At 34.9% G+C, this 19,410-nt stretch overlaps 3 protein-coding genes across 7 annotated transcripts; 1 reads left to right on the top strand and 2 right to left on the bottom strand.

Moving 5' to 3' along the window:
- Positions 1-11: 11 nt before the first annotated feature.
- Positions 12-3,373, top strand: LOC114721574 (protein FLUORESCENT IN BLUE LIGHT, chloroplastic-like). Of its 2 annotated transcripts, none has more exons than XM_028907416.1 (5): positions 12-228; positions 907-1,016; positions 1,420-1,582; positions 2,091-2,411; positions 2,934-3,373. In XM_028907416.1, the coding sequence occupies exons 1-5, from the start codon at positions 27-29 to the stop codon at positions 3,134-3,136; spliced, it is 999 nt and encodes a 332-aa protein (XP_028763249.1). In that variant the 5' UTR covers positions 12-26; the 3' UTR covers positions 3,137-3,373. The 2 variants fall into 2 exon arrangements, with proteins under 2 accessions (XP_028763249.1, XP_028763250.1); XM_028907417.1 differs by having other exon boundaries at positions 28-205.
- A 590-nt stretch (positions 3,374-3,963) lies between these two features.
- LOC114721573 (oligouridylate-binding protein 1B) lies at positions 3,964-10,021 on the bottom strand. Of its 4 annotated transcripts, none has more exons than XM_028907413.1 (12): positions 9,813-10,021; positions 7,877-7,938; positions 7,441-7,543; positions 7,265-7,341; positions 7,130-7,191; positions 6,932-7,019; positions 6,404-6,479; positions 6,268-6,298; positions 5,465-5,584; positions 5,250-5,335; positions 4,807-4,983; positions 3,964-4,644 (listed from the first exon to the last, which is right to left on the bottom strand). In XM_028907413.1, exons 1-12 carry the CDS (start codon positions 9,912-9,914, stop codon positions 4,375-4,377), a joined length of 1,254 nt encoding a protein of 417 aa, XP_028763246.1. In that variant the 5' UTR covers positions 9,915-10,021; the 3' UTR covers positions 3,964-4,374. The 4 variants fall into 4 exon arrangements, with proteins under 4 accessions (XP_028763246.1, XP_028763247.1, XP_028763244.1 ...); XM_028907414.1 differs by having other exon boundaries at positions 5,250-5,332; XM_028907411.1 differs by having other exon boundaries at positions 7,265-7,543.
- A 3,374-nt stretch (positions 10,022-13,395) lies between these two features.
- Positions 13,396-16,304, bottom strand: LOC114721558 (protein TIFY 10A). The gene is made up of 5 exons (XM_028907393.1): positions 15,930-16,304; positions 15,512-15,635; positions 14,968-15,224; positions 14,788-14,845; positions 13,396-13,831 (listed from the first exon to the last, which is right to left on the bottom strand). Exons 1-5 carry the CDS (start codon positions 16,090-16,092, stop codon positions 13,711-13,713), a joined length of 723 nt encoding a protein of 240 aa, XP_028763226.1. The 5' UTR covers positions 16,093-16,304; the 3' UTR covers positions 13,396-13,710.
- Positions 16,305-19,410: the final 3,106 nt, after the last annotated feature.

Raw genomic sequence — 19,410 nt, 5'->3', positions numbered from 1 at the left:
TTATCTGTAAATACAGCGTACTGCTGATGCTCGTTGAATCATCAAGCTCAGCACACAGCAATAGAAATCAATTTCCCAACGTTTGTTCTCGGTACCAGCACACAAATGGCGGTCGTGCTCCGTTGTTCCTGCTTCCTTTCTCGTCCTCACTTCCGGCAACCTCCGCTTCTCGACCAGTTTTCAGGCAACATGGGCCTCGTTCCTGGTCAGTGCTCCTGATCGGAGATGGTTATCTTATCTTCCCTGCAACGTCTCTGCTTCGCGTTTAGTTTCTTCGCATGTTCAGCGGCAATTCTGTTTTTAAGCCATGGTTTCGATTATGAACTTGAATACATTCCAAGTTGCTTTGGTTTGTTCTATATTCCCCCCTAGTCGTCCTTCATGATATGTTGTTTATTATTTCTTGAATGGCGGTGATTAACTTTTGTCTAAGGAGACGACACTGTAAAGGAAAAAGGGAGAGACGATTCTTAGTGTTGCTCCTTTTACTTCTTCATTTTGTGAAATATAGAAGACTTCTTTTTTTTTTCTTGTTAAAATTGGAATTGTCTATTTGAGATTTTGTTGTGAACCCAGATTAGCCGTGTTTCTTAGTCTTCCCTACTGGAAAATGTTTAGTTTCATGATTTCAAGAGGATTAAACTGTATTTGGTTGAGTTCCGGTTTTAGATATCAGTTCCTGACTTTTGTTATTGGTCAATTTGGTTACACTGCATCGCTAGGTATAATTAGCTTCCGCATTATGAGTGCATGTTCTCTTACATGTTGTTTCCAATATCATTCTTTATCATAGGCCTACTCTTTATCCTCAAACTGACATTCTCACTAAGTTTATCGAAAGAACGAATCTAAAGGTGAAAAATTAAGTCACTGTCTTATAGAATTATACTTCTTCCCTTGAATCAGGGAGATTTGTTTCTCTTTGGCTGAAAGTGGATAAGTTTGTGCCATTCATGAAAGTTACAGTTGCTAAGTCTTCTGAAACTCAGCCATTGCTGTCCTGCTCAAAGTGTCAGGTAAGATGGTGAGTTAAAGCACGTCTTCTGTTTGCCCTATCCTATGGTGTCAATTTTCATATACCTATTATTCTTACCAATGCGTTCTGCAGTTCTTTTGTAAGCATTTTTATTCGGAGTTTGATATACCCTCTTCGAACAACTTCCATTTCAAGGGGTCCAATTTGGATGCTGTTTTGTACATATTTATTGTGATAAATAAATTCATGATCGTGTTTATTTACCATATACTCTAAATGTTTTCTGGAAATTTAGGAATATGCACACTGTTCAATTGAAGGTGCAAGTTCTCCAAATTTGTTTTATTTTCAGCATTTTCCCTTCCTATTTTATTTAGACCCGTCTTGGTAAATCATTACGTTGGGCATCCTATGACATCTGATCAAAGTTATTTCTTCCATAGGAAGACAAAAACCTAATGTTTCCAGCAATGGTATTTCTTGCCGACAATATTTTAATGTTCTCCACCCCATGTAAAGCTCTGGCAGAAACATGTGAAGCTAATAACTCAGCTTTCGATATGCCCTTACTGCTGTCAGTAGCACTCATTGGGGCCACTGTTGGAGGTAAGATAATATAAAATTCATTATCACTATTTCAGGTATGTCCCGTACTGAGAAGGCTTAGCTATTTTTTATAATTTAGTAGGATGGTTGATTAGTTATCTCTTTGGTGAATCAGCTAATGCAATGATTGCTGTATCAGTAATTTTCTCCACAATTGCCAATTTTGAGCCCTGGGAAGCCGTCATCAAAGCTCAAGATGCGGCCACGCATAGCATGATGATGGGATATGCCTCTTGAAAGCTTATTTTTGTTTATCATGTATCAAATTCACTGGATATCTGCAGAAGGATTTTCTCTTGTGATAGAAATTTGAGTTGGAAGAAATTTTAAAGGAAATTAAATCCAAGTTGGAGTATGTCTTTATATATCTGATTCTGATTTGTATGTCCCAATTCACAAGTTAAAACTATTCTTGCTTCCTGACAAATGCCAGTATATATGTTCAATATAGACATTTAAAGATATGTAATATACAGTTCTTTCGCTGAGTTTATTGATCTTACAACAGGGCTGCTTGCTAGGCAACGGAGAGGGGAATTGAAGAGGCTGAATGATCAACTACGGCAGATCAATGCAGCTTTGAGAAAGCAAGCCAAAATTGAGTCTTATGCTCCTAGCCTGAGTTATGCTCCCGTTGGTGGTAGGATACTTGAAAATGAAGTTATTGTGGACCCAAGAAAGGAGGAGCTGATTTCCAAATTGAAAACTGGGAAGAACTTTCTAAGGAATCAGGAGCCTGACAGAGCATCTCTAGAATTTAAGATGGCTCTTGAGATGTCCCAGAATTTGAAGGATCCTGTCGAGGAGAAAAAAGCTGCTAGAGGTTTAGGTTTGTTATCTTCACTATTTCCTTATTTGTGTTTTCTTTGAGATGCTAATTGTCTGTCTGGTGAAAAGGCTTGGGCCTTAAGAGAATGTTCTATAAAAAGTGGAAAAATTTGACGACTTATATTGGTATACCACACAATCAAATTAGTAACAATTCACGGATGAGTGAGAATATGTTCCTTTGAATGTATCACGAATAGGAACTGCCGCACTTTACTCTTAAGAGTGCAATTTATATTGAAGAGCTTTAGTTTTAAAGTGAAAGCCCACAAGCAGTTATATAAACACACTCTTTTAGTCAGAAGGCTTTGTGGCCGTAGAATATTAACAGAAGATTGGTCTACCATATCTTTAGCTGGGCTTAATTCTAGGTTAAAAAAATGAGTGAAAAGGATCGAACACCGTATTACTTGGTTTTGGCCCTATATGTGTGTGTGCGTGCGCGCTTAGACTAAAATGAAAATCTATAGGTACTTTTGTATTATTACTTGGAGCTTACAACTACGACCCTTGCTTTTTACAGGAGCCTCACTGCAAAGGCAGGGCAAGTACCGAGAAGCAATTAAATACCATTCCATGGTGTTAGACATCTCTGAAAGAGAAGGAGAGGACTCTGGAAACACTGAAGCATATGGCGCAATTGCTGATTGTTATACTGAGCTTGGAGACCTTGAGCGAGCTGGTCAGTTCTATGACAAGTATATTTCAAGGTTGGAAAAGGATTAACTAATCATTCTGCCATGGTTAAGATTTCTTCTTCAATGAAATGATGACCGTAGAATTGTTATAGTTTACCAATGCTGGCATGTCACCACCATCAGTTGCCTGCGGAATTTTCAATTCTTTCTTTCTACATTTATTTTAGTTGAGAGTTCTGTATCATTATGACTGTAAACTCGTGAAAACTTTATTGGCCGAGAAAAATCTATAAGAACTCTAGGGGCTGTCTGCGTTTGTATGATATCTTCTGAAATACATCGTGGGGAGGCAGAATTTAAGAGTTAATGGCATCTAGAGATTTCTAATACTGACAACGGGCGCAATTTTGAACGGCACTCGTAACGTCTTGCGAGCTGCAACAGCTGCAAGTGTTAGTCGGTGAATAAGATTACGATATTTCTTGGGCACCTCCATGGGTTGGCTCGATTAATAGGAGTTTAAATGCTCAGCCATAACTAAAATGGATATGCAAGTGTAATAATGCACGTATTATTGACAACTCAAGAATTGTTTAGCATTTTTGTCAACTACCACTATGAAGCCTAGCATGCACAGCTCTCAATTCGCCACATTAGTCTGCTCTCAATTTAGAACGAAAGGAGAAACAATTTCAGTCAAAGATCCTCCGACGAAAAGAAACCAGTAGCTTTTGGGACGCGAATTCTGAAGCATAACATCATTCGCTAACAGCAAGAAGAACACGGGCCCATACGCGACAAGTGGATGTTTCATGCAATTTCTCCCAAAGACATTTCGTCTCGTAATTTTATTTATTGACAGCCACTAAGCCCACTTCAAGTCATGGTAATAAGAAAAGGGCAAGTGAGAACAACTTGAGCCAAAGACTTCACTAGATATAAGAGCCCCTTGACAAGTGATGGCATTAGGATAAAACCATCGCACAATGTTACATACATGCTGTGTCCGTGAAGACACCAAAAGGAATAGAGAAGAAATAATGGGCTCAAATAAAAATAACTGAACGGCCATACCCTCTAAAAATCATATACCACTCATCACTGCTACATAGAGAAAACCGCATACATGATACAAGCCGTACAAATGTTGAACACATCTAATATGGTGGGGGTAACCACCCCACCACAGAAAGACGCGGAGAAAAGGAAGAAAGGAGAAAAAAAGGACAGAAGAGCGTGCTCCCTAGATAGCATTACACACGGATCGAAGTGCACATGGTTGGATAGAGATAGCATTAAACCATAGTGGAATGAGAAGCCTTTATATTACTGGTAGTACATCATTTGTTGGGCAGCAGCAACATTCTGAAACCCACCATCATATATTGCCTGGCTTCCTCCAATTGCCGCCTGTTTAAGAGGGTGCTGTCCTTGGGGATGCATAAGAGCATGTACACCACCCATCTTGCTCATCGCCAACTGTCTCTCATATGCCAGAAGATCAGTTGCAGAGAGGCCTGGCAGAGTGGCAGCTGCAGGTGGGGGCAGAGGATTTGATGCGGTTCCTGGTGGAGTGGGCTTGCTGCCCCAGGAGCACTGTATTGAAACATAATTGGCGATTGGTTCAAAATGAAATGTGTAGCTTACGTAATGAGCATCCAAGGAAACGAAAACCGAAGTAAACGTTGATTTTGACAAAAGTCACTCTGATTAACCGGAGTCAAGACTAGAAACTGCAACAAAATCTGGCAATCCTACCTTAATTAGTTTGCCGCAGAGAATAGACTGGGTATTTCCCAGCTGAATAGCCAGAGCTGCTTCGGCATGAGTACTATACCTCACAAATCCAAACCCTTTATCCCTTTGGACACGAACCTCCTCTATCACTCCTGCCCCAAGAGCATGGAAGTGGCGATGGAGATCAAGCTGGGCAACCTGCATAAACACCAAAATTGTGCTAATCAGCAGCAGCAGGAGCAGCTTCTAAAGGATTCAAAGATGCAGATCAAAAGTCAACAGAATCTACTTGTTTTTTAAAAAAAAATGGGAACAATAGTAATATACACTATACCCTTGAGCTAAATGTTGAAAAGGAGAAAGAGAGAAAAACAATAAGAAAAATAAACACAACTTCTCCCCCTTTGTTTTTGGGGAGGGGACGGTAGGGGTGAATGCAACAAGTGATACAGAGGGTTCCTTGCCTCCGGAGCAAGATTGCCCACATAAACAGTAGTATATTGAGGATTGTTCTCTGGAGCATCACTGTTAGTTGTCTCTTTACCATCTTCTGCACAAGCAAAGTAAAATGTTACCCATCCTATACCATCAATAGCAATTGGAAAAGACGGGAAAATTGAGATTAAAGATTAACTAATGCACTTGCTCTTTCAGAAACATCGAGGTAAAATTTACTCACCTGATGAGCCATTTGTTAGTTCAACTACACTTTTAGTGTCAGAGTTTTGCTTGTCTTCATTGGAACCAGCACCTTTTGTTGCCCAGTTGCAGCGAATTTGCCTACTACCAAGCCACTTGCCTGAAAAGACAAAAGCAAAACAACATTGCTATTTGAGAAGACAGGAAGCACAGGACGGTAGAGACAACAATGGTCTATCTGATTTCGTTTTAATCTTTACATTTAAAAGAAGTGAACAGAAATATGTTTAAAAGCTGCATTTAGAAGCACGAAACAAGTAAATACTAGGCCCTTACAGAATCAGGGGCGCATTAGAATATACAGCGGTGATAAAATAACATATAATATTTTATATATCAAACTCACATTATCTTATAGCCATTATAAGTAAAACCAAATAACAATGGAAGTCAGAAACAATTAGACAAAAAAGACCCGGGATCCCCTATATAATGTGTCTTTGTAGCACTGCTTTAAAAACAAGAAACAAATAGCCCTACTCTCTCACAGAATCAAGAGTACTGAAAATATGAAGCAGTTGTAAAATAACTGAAATACAATTTTTCCATCCTGCACTGATCTTTTAACCGTTCAAATAAAGACCAACACACAGACAGCCACCCCACTTTCTAGTATTCCACAAATGACATCCACGATGCATCATTTCTTGAAGCTACAATCTTATTTTAACTTCGAATTAAATTATCACATATTAACGCCCACTCACACTTCATCTTATGTTAAAATTGGAATTGGAATAAAGATTTCCGAAGACAAAGAAGCATGAAGGTGAAGGAACTTACCAGTCAAATCATTTATTGCGCTTTGAGCATCCTTTTTATAGGAAGAGAGAGAGAGTGTGTGTGTCAGAATAACAGTTAAGAGAACCTTTAAACTACAGAGAAACTTTGGGAAAAGGTTCTACAATAGAAAGTGTACCTGTTGATTACGAAATGAAACAAAACCAAACCCCCTAGAACGCCCAGTCTTCTGATCCCACATTACCCTTGCATCTCTAGAATCATACAAAAGATGAACTTTGGTAATCCATGCTAAGAGATCAACCACAACATTATTTCATTGTAGGATTGTTGTAAATACTTTGCTTTGACCCTTTATATAAGAACCCATTCATTCTGTCTCTTGCATTAAATGTATCTTTAACCAAAATACTCTTAGTAAGTGCTAAATTTTTCCAGTAAAACCTATTCCTAGTTAACACGTCTCATTAAATGTTGGGTACAAATAAGGAAGAGTAGCACAAATATTTGACACATTATATATAAATAACTAAATTAACTAATTTTCTTAATCCTAAGTAATTCATGAAAAACATCCCATACATAAGACCAGAAAGAGTATTGCCTAATCCAGAACAAAATGAAAATGCGACAATTTTGAGCGGACACTGCTCCAATTTCTTGCATATAAAATAAACAAGAATTTATAAAGTGCAATGAAGCTTACGAACAACTGGGGTAAACAGAAAAGCAAGCAAACAATGTAGCATCAGTGACCTCAGGGCTGAGATCACCAACAAATATGTTGTAATGACCTGCAAATCAAAACAAAAATATCATAAATAACCGAGTTTAAAGTTTCTAGAGGATCAAAGTCCATTACGATATATATATAAGCATAAACAACATGGAACTATTTGTCAACCTGATGTATCCTCTCTCTGACCGCTAGCATATGCCCAGTTAACTTTGATGGGCTGCCCAAATCTGCGAAGCAACATTAAAATTTTATCAGAAACCCAAACCAAATTAACACAGAACTGTAAAGAGTCATACTCACAAGTGCCTTCCATTGAGAGTTAATATGGCAAGAGCAGCTGATCTTCGATCAAAGTAATGGATGAATCCATAGGAAGACTGCATAAAAGATGCCAAGCCATCAAAGAAAAACTTGAACTCAGACGATACTCTAAATGAACCAAACAAAACATAACCAGATACATATGCAAAACCTACCTTCTCCTTTCTGATAAGTTTACAACCTTCAACTGGGCCAGTACTTGCAAAAACTTCTTGGAGAAGTGGTTCAGTTACCTGTGTATGTATATTCCCAACGTACCTGCATATTCTCAAAGATCAAGAAACTAAAATATTAAGAAAACATATACAAAGAGACAAGAAATCAGAGCACAAGTAGATAACTTTGGCAGGAGAGCAAGAAATAACAGAGTCACATTTCAGTACAATGTACTACTATTTTGGTAAGAAAACTAGCAAATATCAAGTTTATCAATATTAGTAATACATGCTTCTAATACAAATCATGATATCAAATTAAATAAAAGATAAAAATCTAGTAACAGGTACCTAAGCTTGTTTGCACCTCAGGCATAAAGCAGTCAGGCAAAATAAAAGAAAAGAAAAAGGGAAAAATGTCAAGACAAACACTCACACACTGCGGCAAGTACTTGGATCAAAACCAGGAGGCAGATTTCCACTTGGAATTGGTTCAATCTGCAAAACGAAAATGTGAAAAAGAAAAGAAAAGGAAAAAGGGGAAACCTCAAAGTAAAAAGTTGGTCGCCTACCTAGAAGTACAGTAGTACAACATCAAATTGGATGAATGGGTAGGGATAAATCATATAACCTAACAAATAAATAAATCTTATTGCTAATTAACTAACTAATACAGGAAAACAAGACCAGTGCACTGAACTTTAATTCTTCTTGAATTCCTAGTAAGCTTTTGCAAAGATGCAGAGCTTCCTAAATATAGAAAAGAAAATTGATTTAAAAGCACTACGAAAGAACGGAAAAAAAAATCTCGAGACTTAGGATAATTGCCAAATCATAACACACCAACCAATAACAACTAAATTATTCAAAATAAGTCAAAAAGAATCATCTAATTTTGCTACACAGGTTCCATCCCAATTACGCAAAGTATAAACAGTTCCCTGGGCAGCAGAAAAGAACACCACGGCTCACCAGTCACAATTGCACGTGCATTGATTTACTTAAACCTTACAAACAAACCAGAATTCTTGACAAACTACAAAGGCATGCTAGGGTCAAATCATGCTTGAAATTCTTCCAAAAATTTATTCATCTTGATCACTTTTTCCATTTAAGCAGGATAAAACACTTTTATGCTCAAGATTTTTGGGAAGAGCTAAACTGAGGACCAAAACCTAATTACCTCACAACAATACTCAAATAGTCAAAAATAAGAAACTCAGACGACAAAGAAATCATAAATATCTATTACAAGCATGAAGGATTGAGCATGTTAAGAAAGAAATTGGGCGTTTAACCCATTTCCAGCATCAAAGCACTCATCTTTAACAGCTTGAATGAAGAATTAAACCTTTTTTCATACCCAAGACAGCGAGTCCTCTTGCAGAAACATGTCATAACAAACAACTTCCACACCTCAATTTTCTTAAAACATTTTCTCATGGAAAAAAAACAGAGACACACACACACACACACACAGAGGCGTAATGATCTACAATTTCTTTTTCGGCTTTAGCTTAGGTAAAAGCCACTTTCAAACTATAAAATCACGAACTTCCAGAAGGCATAAGCATGAGTTTGATTCTCTAAATCTGTATCACTACTTAGAATTCCAAGACCAAATAACGGCGCAGCATACGCCCTGCCATCCGGAGCACGTTATCTAGAAGCATTCACATAGATGAGAGGAGGATGAAGCAGGAGCTTAAACAAGATAAGAACAGCTGACTTATTTAAAACTAGAAAGCTGCAAACCACCACCGCAGGGAAAACAAGAAAATACACAATTCGGAAAAAAAAAATCAGGTGAATGTCTAGAGATAAGCAGTGAAAAACTGAAAATGAACTAAAGTCTCCAGACCTTTAACATATTTTAGTATGCTTGAATAAAGCAGGTTCCCAAAAACTTGGAAAAAAAATCAGGGTGAAACGTTTTCACAGAAAAAAAATCCGTGACATACTCCCAGCCAAGTCAGTGTTTAATCACGCACAACCATTACAGAGACGTGTCCGTAACACTAAGATGTTACTTCAAAATTGGGCATTCGACTACAATCAGGACGGAAGCAGCCAAGAGCAAGAACGGCCACGAAATGAAAAACTCACAGAGAAAAGGGGAAACAGAAGAAGAGAGAAGTGACCCTATCAAAATCTAATTTCCTAAAAGCAGCATTGATTAACATATCCAACTACAAAAGACCATTCGCACAGCAAACCCAAGCAAGCACATTTAACCCTAGGTGCTAAAACCAATCCCGTAGAGGACTGCAAAGTTCGAATAGCAAATTAAGAAAAGAAACAATCCACACAAAAGCAGCAGAGATCAAAGCAAATTAGGAAATGGAGAAAACAAGAGAGGCAAGAGCTCAAACCTGGGGAGGAGCTAGGAGGCCAGGGTGGTACAGAGACTGTTGCTGAAGAAGAGCTTGCTGCATCAAAGCTTGTTGCTGCTGCTTCAGCCTGTGATTCTGCATTTTTTCTGGGTGATGTTTTGCGTTCGAGGTCGGGTGAGATGATTAGGGTTTGGGGGTCCCGAGTCTGACCCTCGAGAAAATAATGAAATGAAAGATGAGGGTGAGGCCTCCGAAAACCAGAGGAATCACCTGCGGCAATGTCCAGGACTATATATAAAGAGCTTTCGCTCCGCAGAGCAGTGATATTATCACCGCAACAATGCGATTCGCTTTCCAACAACCAATCACGACTTTATTTTATGCATTTCATTTCATTTTCTTTTTTGCTTCATATTCACCCTAAATTCTAGATACAAATATAAATTTTTTGACAAAAACGGAAAGAAACATGAATTTTTGAGAATTTATAAGGATGTGTTTGTTTTCGTTTTTTATTTTTCTGTTCTCCAAATAATTTTATTTTTACGAAGAAGTTTTGGAAACAAAAAATAAAACAATTTGTTTGGAAAATAATTTCAAAAAAATCACATTTTGACAAGTGGTAGTTGTCACCGGTAATAATAGATAGCAGATAATAGATGAGTAGAGAAGAAAACTTTTCTAATTTTTTAAAACAAAAAATAAAAAACACAAAAACAAAAATAAGAAAACATGTTAAAATTGTTTTTTTTTCCGTTTTTAAAAACATGTTATTATTTTTTATTTTTAAAATAATTAAATAAAAATAAATTACTAAATAAGTTTTTTTCTGTTTTTAAAAATAAGTTTCTTGTTTTGAAAAAAATTATTTATTTTTAAAAACAGAAAAATAAAAAAATTGTTTGGCAATTTGTTTTTAGTTGATTATTTTAAAAAACAAAAAAACAATAATATATTTTTAAAAATTGAAAAATCAAAACAACTTTTACATTTTTTTAATGTTTTTGTGTTTTTTATTTTTTTGCTTTGAAAAATTAGAGAAATCTTCTTCTCTTTTCCTCTACTACCTACTACTTATTACTACCGATAATAACTATCACTTATCAAAGTATAATTTTTTTATATTTTTTAAAATGTGATTTTTTAAAAATTATTTTCTAAAAAACTTTGTTGGCTTTTTGTTTCTAAAACTTATTCTTAAAAACAATTTTATAAAATTATCTTGAGAATAAGAAAACAAAAAACAAAAACATACGGGCTCTAGACAAGACAAATTATTGAGCCTTTTTTTTTCCCAACAAAATCGCTGAGGAGTATCAATTGTTCTTGGGACTCGGCCCAATAATGTTATGGGCTCGGTACTCGGACACATGGACCAACGTCCAAAAGAATCCATAGGCCGAAAGAAAAATGAACAACAGAACCCATACATGAATAAGACATGGACACGATCCTTTCTAAAGTCCAACTAAGTACATCTTATTTCCGAGCGAATATAAATTTCTAAAACCATCCATGAAAAACACCAAATAGATCCGCCTAGTTTCCACAAAAAAAATGAGGGAATCTTTAAAAAAAAATTCCTTTGAATTTCAAAATTTTAAACCATTATTGTTTACTATTTAATTTATTCTTTATTTTTGAAATATTTTTATGTAGGCTTTCGAAATAGTTAGAATGAATTTGAAAAATAACATTAGGAGTAATTTGATAACTTCTATTATTTCTATTTTATTCTAAAGAAAAATTGAGTATATTTTAAAACTAGAGAAATTTTTCATATATAATTTTTTAAAAATTTAAATATTTTAATATACCTTTTAATATAATTATTGTATTATATGTAATCTGTAGAATTAGAGAGGCTGAGATATAATTTGCGGAATTTGCAGATTCGGTAATCTCAGATAATGTATACGGAGCAATTTATAATATCTCTGCGTTTTTCCCGCTTGGCATTACACCACAATTCATAACAATTTAAAATTGCTCTTTAAAAGATACTTTAAAACAGAAATTGTACCACAAATTAATTTATGATAGCAAGGGCTACTAATTAAATATAAAATTTTAATCAACTTTATCTCTCAAATTTATAATGTGTTTTCAAAAATATCCTTTGATTAATTTTTTTAATATCTTTAAATTAGTTATCTAACTTTTATATTAAGGACTTGAGGTAATATATTAATCGTTGTATTTTTTTTTCCGTTTCTTTTGTATAAGGACAAATGTATTTTCTTTTTTCCTCCGTTGGGCTTGGTATTTCGTTGTCATAAATTGCGTTTGCTCGTTGGAAGAATGTGTGAAATCCAATCAAAGAAAATCCCCACAAGTTTAATGTGAGGTGTGAACACAGGACCCCGGCGGTGTTGTCTAAATTTATTCCTCAATTTTTTTTCCAAGTGGAAAATGATGGCCAATCTGGTGGCACGTCTTTGTCTTTTAAATACTATAAAAGAATTAATCTTATGAAATGGAACACAAAAATAGAGTAGAGAAAAATGAAGACAAGAAAATAATAGGACTATTGTATTCCTTTTACTTCCCTCACTAAACAAATAATACGTCTTATTTATAGACATAGTCTTATACATAAGTTATACTTGTTCTTGAATGACAAATGGTGGATAATCAATCTCATGAATATAAGTAGAGGTGAGTTACAAAATTAAATGGATAGCGATGAGGTAATGGAGTATCAGAGGAGTAATGCATAGTAAAAGTGGTAGAAGTTATGTGGTGAAGTTAAAGATAGAAAAATAAATATTCATAATAATTAAGGATTAGTTGACCAACATTCCAATCTGTGCTTTCCAACATAAGCACGTGAGACATATTAAGATAAGAAGATACGAAAGTAAAGGGTAAGTCATTAATTTATTCAAAACAAAAATTAACGCAATTGTCAACGAGTCAGTTCATATCTCAAAAAAATGTATGTTTGAATATCACTGTTAATTTAACAATTTTATTTAGGAATAATTTACAAGTACTTCTATAAATACTTTTTGAGTAATGAGATGTGTATGAATATTGATGAATCCAACTCCCCTAAACTTTACATAACCTAGCCCCAAAAAAATATATTTTTAGCATCAGATAATATTTTCTGGTATAAAACCTACAAATAATTTTAGAATCATACTCTAGAATGGCAATGGAAAAATAAAAAAAATATTTTGATGAGTTAAACAAGCCTTGCCCATTCATGAAATTCTCACACTTGCATTAGAATTCAAACCCATGCTCTTATCCAAGTAAAAGTCAAGCATGTGCCATCTAGATATCCCAGCACTTGAAAATATGGAATAATTTCTTTTTTCAATATTTTCTTTTATTTTTTTTGGAGAATGTTGGTGGTAAAATATTGAACAAATTAGTTCGCCAACAAGTATGATGCCTGACTTATTAGTCCTAAATGCTTGAAATCTGGGAAATAGAAGGCCCTTTACAGGGGGCAATCGTGAACTTCAGAGTGTCTTCCCCATCAAATCATTTTGTGCAAGGAGAAACAAAAGCAAGCTCTTGCTATACCATCATCAAACAGAGAAAATAAATGAATCGATAACAATCATAAGAAAAAGAACAGTCAAGCAGTCGCAAAAGCAGATATCATCAATTAATCATGCTGTTGAACATCTGAAAATAATAAATCTCATTGATGGACCTCGTTTTTCTGATGGTTTGGTCCCAATAAATGGACCCAAATTCTAAATAATACAATTGATAAATACAGATAGAAATACTGTATGTATTTAATATGTATGAAGGCCCAAAAAACATCTGCAGAAAGGCCCTACCACAAAATGACGACGACGACGATATATTTTTTGGTACAGCGACGATGATGATATAGTTAAATAGGAGCTTTTGATAGTCAGAACTGAGAAGGCCCTGTATAACCTAATTTGATGAACTAAACTGCTAAAGCACTCTACATGTTAAGGTCAAATGATTTGGAAGACTGGCCCTGATCAGCGTCTCCTCCCGAACTGCTTCCATCCGGCTTTGGATTATTTGGACTGTTCAGCTGGTAAGGTCCTTTAGCAATCACCCTGTAGTGCCAGCAATTACAGATAAGTTTGGGATAGACCTCTTAAGCAAGCAAGCAAGCAAATTCTTGGGGAAACTCAAACTCCAAAAGATAAACAGATAATCGGAGTTGTAAATATATTTAGTATACTTTATCGTGAAACAAAAACTTGACACGCTTCCCGTGCAGGGCACTCAAAACTAGAGTTAAGTTAACCTATATTTCTTCTCATTCCCCGGGTTTTGAACTTTTTTGGGCGAATAGCATGGTACCGCACAGTAAAGAATCTTAAGTTGGTGTTTAAAAAAGCTGTTAAGAAAAGTTTAACTTCCAAGGAGGTGAGACGCTGAGACTTTTCCAGCGCTTGCTGTTAAGAAAAGTTTAACTTCCAAGGTGAAACACAGACTTTTCCAGCGCTAAATTTCTATCTTTGTTTGGAGATATTCATTAGCAAGGTAAAAATAAATATACTAACAGTAATAGAGACTGGGTTTCCCTTAAACAAGGTTGACAATTTAAACCTGGAAAAAAAGAAAAAATCACGCTAAGAGAATCGCCCTTAATTTAACTAGGGAATATCAGTTATCAGGTAACTGTATTAAAAGTTATAAGAGATGCACAAAAATTCTTTAAATAGCTCTATCATGCGATGTTGAGAAGTGAAAATCATATGATTAGTCTGCATAAATCATATACCTATCATATTTCAATTAGAACCCTATGAGCAAAGGTACTGGAACAACTTATTTTCCCAACAAAAAAAAAATCTTATGGTGAAAAAGCTTAATCTCTCAAACGGCCAAGCCTTTCTTCGCAGGGTGCTGCTATGGAGAGCTCTGACTCTTTAAGAGAGTGGGCTCGTTAAAAGCTCTCCGTAGCAACATCCTTCAGAGGAAAGCCCCGTGTTCATTCATATTTAAGTAACTCAATTTATCTTTTCAGATCAAATCAAAGAATCTCTTATAACCACACTCTTACCTTTCTTTTCTCTTCTCAAGGAATTTCAGAAGCGATGCTCTTCTTGGGTATCTCATATCTGTCAGAGAAAAATTTTAACCCATAAATCAGCTTATGAACTTCATAGGCTTCTCATTTTATTATCCAGATCTTTCAATCACATATCAAATAGATGAAAAAAGGAAAAATATGATAACATACCTGATTTAATAGGTGCGGGTCCAGGTTTAGGGACTGCCTGTTCCTGAGCAGTGTTGTTTTGAGGCCCGTTGGCCCCATCCTTATTTTCTTTAGCAGTGGAAGCACTTGGGAGGTTCTTGTTAATGTCTGAAACAGTACTATGAGAGCTTAATTTGGTGGCTAGTTCCATGATCTCTGTGGCCTTCTCAGGAGCAAAAGCATCAAACACTAGCACTTTTCCGGCATAAAATATCGTCAATTGCGGTTCAGGGTCTGACCTACACTCAAGAAGATAAAAACATTTCAAGAATGAGAAGTGAAAAATTGAAGGAGGTTCAGAGCCACCAGATCTGACTATCCTTCGAAGCAAAAGGATACAAGAAATTGCCTTTATTCCCGTTTTACATAAATGGTAAAAAACCATGAATTATCTCAATAAGTTCATGGGACTTCAAGCTTTTAGGAGTCATCATGGAATTGTGAATTATTCCCCAGGAAGAAAAACTTTCATTTCCCAATCTATCTTGCTTATAATAAAGCATGTAAGGAGATGAAATTCACACACCTCGAATCAGACTTCTTGATGCAGGCGTTTTCCACGAACTGCGGAAGACATTCCATAGCTGAAGCATTTAATCCCAATGTATCATCAGGATTTTCCAGGTTTCTCTTGGAGTCCTTCGTAATTGCTGAGTATTCAGAACCAAAAACCAAACAGGAGCTCATTCAAAAAAAAATTTTCCAAGGCACTTTCAGAGGCTTCTCCCAGTGATCAAGCAAGTCATAAAAAAAATTTTCCTTTTCTAGCGTCAAATGATCTATCACACACATAAATCACTGTAACCAAAACAGAACTTCCCACATCCCTAATTCAGTATAAAAACACCGACACTTGGGTAAGGCACAAATACAAGCTAAATAAAACAAAACCAAAAACCCAGAAGCCAAACGAGGACTGAACGAAGGGAGATCAGTAGAAGTACCTCTAGATTCCATTTTTCCAGCCATCCCTATGCTTAAAGATCCAGACCCTCGCTTCTCTTTCAAAAGCTGGCTCAAGACGTTACAATACTGAGTGAAATTGGACCTCTCCGGCGCCTTGCCGAGCCTCCGGCCATCCACCGCAAGGTCGGGGAATTTCGACATCCTTTTCAGAAAACCCACAAGATTTTCGAGAGAAAAATCGGTGGAAGCTGATTAACAACAGTAATCTCTGTGATTGTTGAGAACCCTTTTCATTTCACAGGGGGTACTACGAGGAAAGAAGAAGCACCGATTGCAGGCAGGAGAGAGAGGGAAGAATATATGGGAGCCACGCAATTCCCTGAGCCTGTTCTTTGAATCTAATTGCTCTAAGGAGGAACTAGCCCCATGTGGTCTTATCTTTGAAATAAAAAATTCAGAATATAGTATTATTAAAACAATAATAATTGCTAAAAATAGTAACTTTCTTCCCGGTAGTGTACTGTTAGCTTTTATCAAATGAGTTTTTATTTCCTGCACGTGTTTCTTGCGCAAGGAAAACATGGAGACTTTTCCGACCTTAGAGTGAATGATAAGCACCGGAGGGTGTAAATCGTCATCTTCAATTTGGATAGTACCGTATTAGCATTTTTTATTTTTTTGCCGGCACTACCGTATTACTCCCTCAGTTTCTTATTATAAGAGACGAATAATCAAATTATGTTGATAAAAAAATAGTTAAAATTAATTAAGAACAATTAATATGTAAAAAATATAATTTTTTTCCACAAATGCCCTTGTTAATAAAGAGAGAGCATGAGAGAGAACAATTAAATTATTAAAAGAAATAGAAGTGAGAGAGAGAGAGAGTGTGAGTTGGAGACAATAAATATGGGTAAAATAGGAAACCAACACAAAAAAGTAGAGACAACTTTTAAGTGTCTTTATATATAAAAATATGTCATAAGCATCAAATGTTTTTGTAATAAGGAACAAGGGAATAGTATTTTACAATTATTATATTTTATATTTTAAAATAACTAAAGTTGAACTGGGCCGTAATAGGCAAAGGACACAAAAAAAAAAGGGCCTAGTATTGACTCAGTCACAATATTTATCATCTATAAATAAATAAATTTTTTATATTATTATGTGTGAAGTCTGTCAGTCAACTGGACTAAGTTGTAGTAGTATTAGGAGAAGTGCTCACATTTTATATCAAACAGTGCTTTAAATAAGATTGACTATAAAAAATATTATTATGTTTAAATTAATGCTTTTGAGCTATAAATAAATAAATAAAATATTATAACTTTGACAATCGATGTCACATTTCAATCATGTGAATTTCATCTTAAACACGAGCACCGCGTATTGACACTCATGACGAAAACTGAAAAGAGAATCCAATGCTCAAAGAGAAATTTCGCGGTTCCTAGGGTCTGGGTATGATCCGCGACGAACTGAAGGCTAACATTAAGCAAACTAAATTTTTATTTTATTTCATTTTTGTTATTCATATTCTTAATATAAGATCTATTTAACTAATTTAGTTAGATTAAAAAAGTTAGGTAAGTTAATTAATTATAAGAGATATGACATGTTTTTTCTAAAACACCATAATAACCTTTCTTAATATCTTCTCTGGGTTAAGGTGCGCCCAGCACCCCGAACTATTTACCCAGGTGCGTTCAGTGGCCTAAAGTAATTTTGGGTGCATCCAGTGTCCTAAACTAATTAAAATGGTGTGTCAATATTACAGGCTAACAGAAATGTTATGTTTAACTGTTACTTTCTTGACTCAGCTTAAAGTTGACCCCAGATATTCTACGTGGTAAACACATGGGCACCCGATGTGTATTATTCTTACTCAAAAGTCAATTTATTTAGAAGAAGAGGAAGGAAATAAATTCAATTTTGAGTAAGAATAATACATATCAAATGTCCACATGTCTACCATTTAGAATTTCTGGGGTCAACTTTAAGCTGAGTCAGGAAAGTAACAGTTAAACATAACATTTCTGCTAGCCTGGGATATGGATACACCATTTTAATTAGTTTAGGACACTTGATGCATCCAAAATTACTTTAGGCCACTGGACGCACCTGGGTAAATAGTTCAGGGTGCTGGGCGCACCTTAGCCCTATTTTCCCTCTCTCTTTTAATTGATTATGCTTGAGGGAGTATCAATAGGGGTAATTTATGAAAAACTGATAAATAAGATGAATATGTCTTATATTTAGGATCAAAATCAACTTAATAATTATGTCCTATATCAAGGACTGGAGAAGTAATATATTTTATTTTGATATGATCGTTCATGCTTAGATTTTAGGGAAAATCCCAAAAAAAAGCCTTTGGAATATAGAAAATTTCAGATTGGGTCTTGGAATTTTGAAAATGACAAAAAGGATTAGTGACCTAATCTGTCATTTGCAAAATCAAGAGGAATTGACAACTTTGCCCTCATTTGTATTAACTACAGTGATTTAAGGAATCACTGTAAGGATTTAGATGTTACCTAAATTTGTGTAGAGAATACAGATTGAGTTATTGACCCTTTCTGTCATTTTTAAAATTTTAGGACCCAATCTAGAATTTTCTATATTCCAATAGCTTCTTCTCGAATTTTTCCTAGATTTTAGAAAGAAAATTTTCTCATATAAATACCTGTTGGAAAATTAATTATTCAATGATCAGGAAGAGATACAAGGTGTTTCAAGCTAATGATACTTTCTCTGTATAAAATATATCAAGTGGAATTCAATAATAATTGAACAACGAATTGTGTAGACTGGTATTTATAAGTAAAAAAAAATCCATGTTTGTAGATGTTATTGGCTAAAAGAACCTAATGCTACTCATATTTAATGGCTGAAACTTCCTTCAACTCTATGTAATTTATCTTTAACTATGTAATACTACATCTGATCCTTAATATAAAAGTCTATTTAATTTTTAATCTGATCCTAAATATAAGACCTCAATTCACTTTGTCTTTCATGTTTATTTATTTATTTCAAAATAGTCATTATAATAACTACACATATTAAAAGTTTTATCAAATTATAATTCTGGTTTATATATGTTATTTGTAAGAGTGTTCTAGGAAGAACAATACTTATTTATAACAAATAACTAATTTAATTAATTTTCTTAATCTTTCCAAATTAATCATCTAGATTCTATTTTAAGGACCAGAAATAATATATACAAAAGTTTTTTAAGATAAAAGTTATTTACATATAGTTGAAAATATACTCCACATAGCTTAATAAGAGTTTCACCTGTTCATGTTAAAAATTCAGATCTTTTAACTAATAAAATTTCCAAACATTTTTTTTACAATTTTCCTACCAAAGGATTAAAATGCGTAACTGTTAGCTTTCCAAAAAAAAAATTTAACATAAAAGTAAGGACAATTAATTCTTTTCTTAAAAATCAAGACCGTGTATTTTATCACTTGAACGAATGGGGAATGAGGAATGTGAACTCGAATC

This window comes from Neltuma alba, unplaced genomic scaffold (genome assembly GCF_004799145.2).
Source record: "Neltuma alba isolate B1F8T4 unplaced genomic scaffold, ASM479914v2 tig00012046_pilon, whole genome shotgun sequence".
NCBI lineage: Eukaryota > Viridiplantae > Streptophyta > Magnoliopsida > Fabales > Fabaceae > Neltuma > Neltuma alba.
The sequence above is the reverse complement of the archived record's forward strand: the minus strand, read 5'-3'. Positions and strand labels throughout refer to the sequence as shown.